Source organism: Otolemur garnettii, unplaced genomic scaffold (assembly GCF_000181295.1).
Source record: "Otolemur garnettii isolate 467f Iridium unplaced genomic scaffold, OtoGar3 scaffold00004, whole genome shotgun sequence".
In the NCBI taxonomy this organism is placed as follows: Eukaryota; Metazoa; Chordata; class Mammalia; order Primates; family Galagidae; genus Otolemur; species Otolemur garnettii.
This window is the reverse complement of record NW_003852399.1, coordinates 35,983,255-35,991,723: the sequence shown is the minus strand read 5'-3', so window position 1 is coordinate 35,991,723 and position 8,469 is coordinate 35,983,255. Positions and strand designations below refer to the sequence as shown.

At 42.3% G+C, this 8,469-nt stretch overlaps 1 protein-coding gene across 3 annotated transcripts in view; it reads left to right on the top strand.

Moving 5' to 3' along the window:
* Positions 1 to 5,181: 5,181 nt before the first annotated feature.
* Positions 5,182 to 8,469, top strand: part of RIPK2 (receptor interacting serine/threonine kinase 2) — a 31,820-nt gene continuing 28,532 nt past the window's right edge. For all 3 annotated transcript variants that reach the window (XM_012809813.2, XM_023517908.1, XM_023517907.1), the window contains exon 1: positions 5,182 to 5,593. In XM_012809813.2, coding sequence (XP_012665267.1) covers positions 5,421 to 5,593 — 173 coding nt within the window. In that variant the 5' untranslated portion in view covers positions 5,182 to 5,420. The remainder of the gene's footprint in view (positions 5,594 to 8,469) is intronic.

Sequence of the window (8,469 nt, the reverse complement as noted above, 5' to 3'; positions counted from 1 at the left end):
GACAATGGACAAAGGAAATTGCTTTAATATATATTTTGCTTTCTATAAATCTCTTGATTTAGTTGTATCTTTCAATTGCACTAAAGAACCCATTTATTCAGTGATATTACGTCCATCATCAATACTTCTAATAAAAATGGTAAGTTGAGCTATAGTTGTATCATTAGTGTTGTCATCCATCACCAAAGCACAAAATTTAAAAGTAACAGCTTTACTCTCCAAACTTCTTTTGACAGATTTTCCAATTTCTTCAACTTGCCTGGTTATAATCTGGTGAGACAAACTGATTTTTAAAAATCCCTTTTTTTCAGGGCAAATTATATCTGCCATGCTTTCCATACCTTGCTTTATAAACTCACCATTATTAGTTTTTATTTTTTTGCTATCTCATAATTAGCTTTTACAATGGACTCCATCTATGTTGTCAATTTTTAATAAAAATGTTGTCGAGAAGATAGATTTCATTCCACTGTTCTATTCTCATGACACAATCCTTCACACACATCAAATCTGGCAGATGGTTTTTGAATATAATGCCTTTCTAAATTCTGTCTTTGAATATGTGCACCAATATTTCACATGTATAATATTAGCTATAGCACTAACTTAAGAGAAAAAGAAAAATGACCCTCAAAGAAGTTAAGCAGGCTGCCTAAAGTTACAGTGCTCATAAGTGACAAAGCAAAGAACTGAAGCCAGACATAAAAAATCCCATATGTTTACTTTCTAGATAGCCAAAAATCTCAAAATATAAATTTAAGAATAGAACTACACATATATGATCAAACTTGGCTTAAATTCAAAAAATTGTGTGCATACAAATGAGCTGCTGCTCCACATATTAGCTAATATTAAAAAAAAAAAAGAGGTAGATGCAGGTAAATGGATCCTTCATATATTGCTCTTATGAACCAGCATGGGGAAGAGGAGTGAACCAGAGTGGAACTGGTGGGGAATGACAAAAATACAGCAAAAGAGAAGACACAGAAATGAAAGATGGGATCGGGAGGTCTGACTGAGCTGATGGCTACAGCCATCCCCAAAGCACAAAATCAGTTTTATTTTATAGTATCTGTACAGGGTTGTCCAGTGCAAAGTAGCATGGACAATATGAGGAAATAGCATAAACAAGACATATTTTTGCCCTGCCACTAAGATAGGAAGATGCAAATGACTTGAATAAAGACAAATCATCTTGTTAATGGTTTCCACTCAACTTCATTAACATATGATAAGAAGTAAGAAGGAAAGATCACAAGGAGCTCAGCATAGTTAACTAGACAAAGGAAGAGCTACATGACTTCTGGCAGAGGGAGCATGAAGAAATGAATATGGTTGTTCAGGGGACAGAGGACAAGCCAATGGGGGTTCATTCCCTGAATGTTCCCCAGGTTGTGGGGGCCCTACCACCTCACGGCCCACTCTCCACACATTGCTGTGAGAATGTAAAATGGTACAGTCACACTAGAACACAGAAATAGAAAACAGTCGCTCTTTCAAAAACAAAACATACTTCTACCAGGTAATACCAGCAATTACACTCCTGGACATTTATCTCAGAAACAAATATGTATTTCCAGACAAAAACCTGTACACAGTTATTCATAGCAGCTTTATTTTTAATAGCCCAAACCTAGAAACAAGTACAATATCCCAGGATAGATGAATGGTTAAACAACTGAGATACTGTTACTATACCACAGAAACTATTCAGCAACAGAAAGGACCAATTGCTAACATAAGCAGCAATTTGGATGATTCTCAAGGGCATTCCCGAGTGAACAAAGCCAATCTCAAACTATCACGTACTTTATATTTCCATCAATATACCATCCTTGAAATGACAAAAACATACAGATAGAAAAACAGATGATCAGTTGTCAAGGTTTAGGGATGGTGGAGGGTAAGGAAGAGAGTGTGACTATAAAGGGAGAACACGAGGAGGCAGGTACTCGGTGATGATGGAATAGTTCTGTACAGAAACTACACGTGTGATAAAATACACATTGAAGGAATGCTAAATTACTTGGGTTCATATTATAATTCTGTAAGACGTAACAACAGGGGTTGGGGGCACTGGGTAAGGTTACACGAGACCTATCTGTATTATCTTTACACTTTCCAATTTATTGATAATTATTGCTTAGTAAAAAGTTTTTTTTTTAATTTTATCTGAGTGTATTAGTTTCCTGGGGCTACTGTAACAACAACAACAACAAAAAGAAAAGCCACAAACTAGGTGGCTTGAATAACAGAAATTTATTGTCTCACAAGGTGGCTCCTTCTGATAGTCATGAGAGAGAGTCTGTTCCATTCTTCTTTCCTAACTCCTGGGAGCCTTGCTGTTCCTTGGTATTCTGTGTCTTCACAACATTGTCCTTCTATGCATACCCGTCATCATATCCAAATTTCCCCTTCTTATAAAGACATGGTCAGGATTAGGGCCCATCCCAATGACCTTATCTTAACTTTATCAGCTGTGAAGGCCGTATTTCAAAATATGGTCAGTCACAACCATAGAGTACCGGGGGTTAGAACATCAATGTCATTTTGGGAGACACGATTTAACCCATAATATTGGGTCTAAGCGTATTAATTGTATAAGTATAGGAGAAAAAAAGCCTGGTTTAAATGCAATTCATATTTTAAAAGAAAAAAAAATAAGTTAACAAATGAAACACACAGTTTTTAGGGATAGGTTCTACCTAATAATTTAACAAGACTGCTTTTAAAGAAATGAATGCTGTCTTCCATTGCATTAATAGATTCAGATCAAAGATGAGCACAGCCATAACCCCTGTCACCTGTCAGATATCATATGGAATTTTCTAATCCATGTGAATGTCTATGAAATAAAGTGGATTCACTGAACTTCTGTGAATCTGAAAAGTAAGTAAATGAAGATGCTGAAGACTACAGGTGACATACTTGTCTTCAAAGTATCATCTTTGTAACAGTAAGGCCAAAAGAACTTCCTGAACTTTAGAATGTTGGCTGGGCATGGTGGTCACACCTCTAATCCTAACCCTTTAGGAAGCTGAGGCAAGAAAACAGTTTGAGGCCCAGAGTTTGAGTACAGCCTAAGCATGAGGGGGGCCATAGTCTCTACAGAAAATGAAAAATTAGCCAGGTGTGGTATTTTTCTACCAAAAATAGAAAAGTTAGCCGGGTGTGATGGGAGGCACCTATAGTTCCAGTGTTTCGGGAAGATAAGGTCCAAGGAGAGATAGAACACCTGAACACACACGTTTAAAAGAAGAAGAGCTTTATTTCAGCTGGTGGAGCCATGGCAGACTAGAGTCCAAAAATGGCAGTGCTCCCAACTGGCTCTGCCGTTTCCCTTTTATCTCCAGCCAAGGGTTCCTCATCTCCTTCTTAGAGATTTACAATATATTAGCATTTCAAAAGCTCTATAAAATTCTATACTTTTCACCACTGTAGAAAAGTTTAGAGAAAGACTGTTTCTTGGATAATTTTTATCTTTCATGGAATTAAGGTCTTTTTTAACTTGGATTTTTATTAATTTCTCACTTCGGTTGTATCCTAGATATGTATTTTGTTAAAGCTATCAAACATCTATCAACATAATTTTCCAAATAGGCAAAATGAGATAATTTACAATATGAATTACTTTATCCAATTTTTTTTTTCTCCTGAAGCCTGCCATCTTCCTGCTCCCGTGAAAACGGGCTACTCTCTAATCCTGCCACACTTCTCTCAACCTGGGGTTTCCCTTCTCGTTTTCCTAGTCTTATTTTCTGGATCTCATGGTTTTCTCTTTCTTGGCTTACTCTCATGTTTTTGGAGACATTCCTTAGAATCTTTGGATACACATTCTTTAGTATCTTTCTAAAAAAAAAAAAAAGAAGTGAATGTAAAGTATTTGCATACTTGTATACATAAAAATATGTGAAAATGTTTCTCTTCTGCTGTCTACCTGATGGATAGTTTGACTGACCAAAGAATTCTAGGTTGTAAGTATTGTCCCTCAGAACTTTAAAGAAATTTGACTTTATTGTGTTTTAACAGAGTATAACTGTTAAGAAATCCAATGCCATTCTAATTCCCATTAATTTATTCTTGTTTCTTCCTTCTGAAAATGTTGAGAATCTTCTCCTTATTCTTAATGCTTTCGCCTTTTAAAATGATATGCTTTAATATAAGTCTTTTTTCTTGGTAGGCCCTTTGAGTAAGAGGACCCCTGTCCTTCAGGCCTCTCAAAATTTTCTGAGCACTTTTTGCAGCAAAAAGTTTATTAAGCAATAAAACACAGCATATCAGACCGTTATCTTTAGTGTTAAATGTTTTATGATGAATTTACAAAAATTTTAAATGTTCTATTTGATTACAACTTCCCACTACTGTAAAGCCTAACACTGCTACTTACTTCAGTTAATGCAGAAACAGAAGTGGTTTTCTGAAGGCTGAATTCGAGGCAGGCATTCCTTACTACTGCTGTTCTACAATCCATTGTACTTAGTATGGATTTGGTGTTGTAGACAATACTTGCACTCACATTCTACAAAACAGTCACCTAACTAGAAAAGTGTTAAAAGACCGTAAGGTGTTTGCAGCTTTTTTTATGTGGCATTAAACGCTGGTTGCATTCTTCCCAGATCTGTAATAAAGAAATCTTTGCAGACTTACCTGGAGTCAGAGGGATGGACTCTGTCAAGGTTATTTTTCAATCTCTCTGTACACATTCCTGTAAGAGGGAGAGAAGCACATCCCATGTAGCGGGAATAAACACCGGACTCGATCTATGGCAGGATTTATCATCTACCCCTCCCTCCTGGGGAGCCAGATCCCTTTCCCAAAGCGCCCAGACCCCTCCTCCACCTGGAGGTTTGGAGAATCCCAGGAGACCGGGGCCCAGAAGGGAATCTCCTGGGCTGGCCAATCTGACCCTGGCCAAAGGCGGGAAAGAGGGGCTTTCCCAGATGGAAAACTTTTCCACACTAGGAGACTGGGGTTGGGGGGGCGGAGAGCAGACAAAAGGCGCGGCCCCCGGCTGCGTCTCCCACGGTCCCAGAGCCCCAAGCCTCGGCGTGGGCGGCGCGACGTGCGGAGGATCCCGGCCTGAGGCGGCTGCGACAGCCGCCGACGTCGCCTGAGAAGTTTGGGGAGGGCGGAGCTCGGCCGGCCGGGCTCGGCGGCGGGCGCGCCTGGGAGGGCCGCGGCGGCGAGAGGAAGCTCCTCCTCGGCGCGCCGCGGCGCCGCAGACTTGACCCGGTTCCCTCCGAGAGTCTGCTCGGGCCCCGGAGAAGCAGGGGCCGCCTGGGCCCCCCGGGGAATGGGCGGCCTGGTGACCTAGGCTCCCGGGGCAGGAAGGGCCCGGCGGCCTCGCTCGCTCAGGGGCGGACTCGGCCCCCGGCTCCCAGGACCCGGCGGGCGGCCTGAGCGCCCACGCCGCGGCCACCATGGACGACGGGACCATCTGCAGCGCCCTGCCCACCATCCCCTACCGCAAGCTCGCAGACCTGCGCTACCTGAGCCGCGGCGCCTCGGGCACCGTGTCGTCCGCCCGCCACGCAGACTGGCGCGTTCAGGTGGCCGTGAAGCACCTGCACATCCACACCCCGGTGCTCGACAGGTAGGGCGCCGCCGGAGTTCCCGGCAGAGTCCCCAGCTCCGCCGCATCTCCCTACCCTGCCCAGGGCTAGCGCGCTCTAGAGCCCGGATGGCAGTGACCACTGAGGGCCGTCCCATCCACCCCGAGGCAATCCGAGCGTGGGGCTGGCCTGGAGGGACGACCGACTTCTCCGGAGAGAGGGGACAGTCACATTCCTCCGCTCACGTCTCCTGCCCGCGACCTTCCTCTCTCTTGCTCTCCTAGCGTCTTCTCCATATTCCAAAAATCAGCAATCACAGTCCAACTCTCAGCGCCCAGTTTATTGATACTGATGCGTGTTTATATAGTGGGGGGCGTTGTGTTTGCTTTAATATTTCCCTTTTTGGGGGAAATGGGCGGTAGGGCGGCACTGTCCAGTAGGTAGCTCTTAGCGGCAGGTGGCTCTCGAGCGGTTGAAATGTGGCCATCCAGGCTCGGCGCCTATAGCTCAACCGGCTAGGGCGCCAGCCACGTACACCTAAGGTCGCGGGTTCGAATCCCCAGCCCGGGCCCGCCAAACAACAATGACGGCTGCAACCAAAAAATAGCCAGGCTTTGTGGCGGGCGCCTGTGGTCCCAGCTGCTTGGGAGGCGGAGGCAGGAGACTCGCTTGAGCCCAGGAGTTGGAGGTTGCTGTGAGCTGTAATGCCACGGCACGCTACCCAGGGGGACAGCTTGAGGCTCTGTCTCAAAAAAAAAAAAAAAAAAAAAAAGAAATGTGGCCATCCAAACGGAAATGCGCTGTAAGTGTATACACACTGGATTTTGGATACTTAGTAGCAATTTTAAAAACTTGTAATACTTTATTAGTATTTGTATATTGATTGTATGGTGAAGTGATATTTAACTCATATAAGATGTTAAAATTCATGTGTTTTTCTTTTTTAAATGTGACCAGTAGAAAATTTAGAATGGTACACGTGTGGTTTGCACTACATGCTTCTTGGACAGCACTGCTTAGAGTCTAGGATATTTTGGTTTGAGCTTTTTATTGTTTGTGGTTTACTATGTTTTGTCATGAAAGTTTAAATATCAAAATCGACATTAGCAGTTTAAATATCAAGTTCAGCATTAGCAGTTCAGTTCTTCCCACTCTTGCAGAGAAGTCTGTCCCTAGAGGAAATGTGTGTTACTTTTCTTACAATAAATTGAATCAAAAGAGTGTTAGATGGCCAAAATCGGGGAATGTCTCTCACATCTGGTTTGTGCCGGTTTTCAGGGAAGGTAAGTTTCTGTTTCCAGAGAAACATTCCAATTTTTGGAATGTAAATTCGTGACTGTGTGTATTTGTCAGTTGGTCTGGTCACTAGTTTTGTGTATTTTCCTTCCGAAAACGATTTAACTAAAGCGTGTTTTCAATCCCTTAGGAAGTTAACGTCTGTGACTGCATCCTTCCCTTCTCCCTATATATCAAATGGTGTCAAATACATCATCGCAGATGCTGCGATTGTCTAAAGGCTGTTAGTATCCAGTGTCAGATAATGCCTCAGCTTCAACTCTGCCAAAGGCTGTGGCTTTTCTTTGTTACCTCTCGCTATCAGGTTTGGATGGACTGGATGGCACAGTAGATTTGGGACACTTATAGAGATTTCTTCCACACTGTGTACACCCTAGTTCAAGTTCAGTGCTAAACACAGCGTGGTGTCTGTTTACTCTGGGCCTAATTTTCTGTGGAGCAGGTGCTGGGCAAGTGTGTGTATGTGAATGTTGTCGACTTTACAAGGTAGTTATATTCTAGAAAAAACTATGCAGATAGTTCATGGAAATGTAGCATGGATGGACCCATTGGCGTCCAATTGATCCTCCCATTTGGGACGCTGCTGCTCAAGAATTTGATTTATCTAAACGTTGTGCCATTTGGTGACCAAGGACTGAGGAGGGAGTTTCCTTCCCATGCTCATTAACAATTTTCATAGTCTAATATTCTTCACTTAATTGGGTAGGAAGTAATTCTGTCTTAAAAGAAGCTGTGAGATGAGTGAAACACTCTGGGATTACTACATCACATTCTTTTCTCCAGTGTGTTACGTAAGGTCTTAACACTAGCAGTATTTATGCAGTCTGAGCATAGGAATAGGCTATGCGGTTGACTCACAGGGTGTCTATTTCCTCACATGTAAAGTAGGAATAATAAACACGTGTACTGCATGGGCTCTGGTATGGCTAATGTTTGCATTGTTCTTTGGGATCACCTGAAAGAAAAATAAGTTTATGTGATGTTACGTGTTCCTATTTTAGTGATTGGTGAATCATTCTCCATAACCTGACTTCCCTCCAGTGAGTAGATCTTGCCCAACAATCTTCCTACGTGTGATGAGCAGTGGAGTTTATTTGGCTTTTGAAATATCCTGTCAATTAGAAATTTTTTTTAATTGAAATTTTGAGTTGGGTCATTTTAGTGATATGTCCATAGAAGCTGTGTTTTATATTTTTACTTCTGAAAATTTTCCAACTAACTTTTCTGATCATTCAATGGAGTAGAAGAAACACAGGCTTTAGAGTCCCATGTCTAAAATTCAAATTGGACTCAAACCTGCTACTTATTGTTGGTGTGGCTATAGAAAATTATCAATTTTTCTGAGCCTCCAAACCCTCATAAATAAAGTGTTGATAATGAAACACACTTGACAGGGTTGAGCTTCGCATGATAGTGCTTGTAAAGTGGCTGACACATCATAGGGTCACAGTGAAAGGAAGGATGCCTCATGCTCTAATGGGAGGAGGACATGGCGTATCAGTATCAATGAGACTTCTGTGGCATGCCGCTCTTTACTTCTTTCTCAGTATCCAGGAATCTTCAGGCTCATCCTCTGTGTCTTGTTGGCCCACATTTCTTGAGGCAGGTATGGAATTGTTCC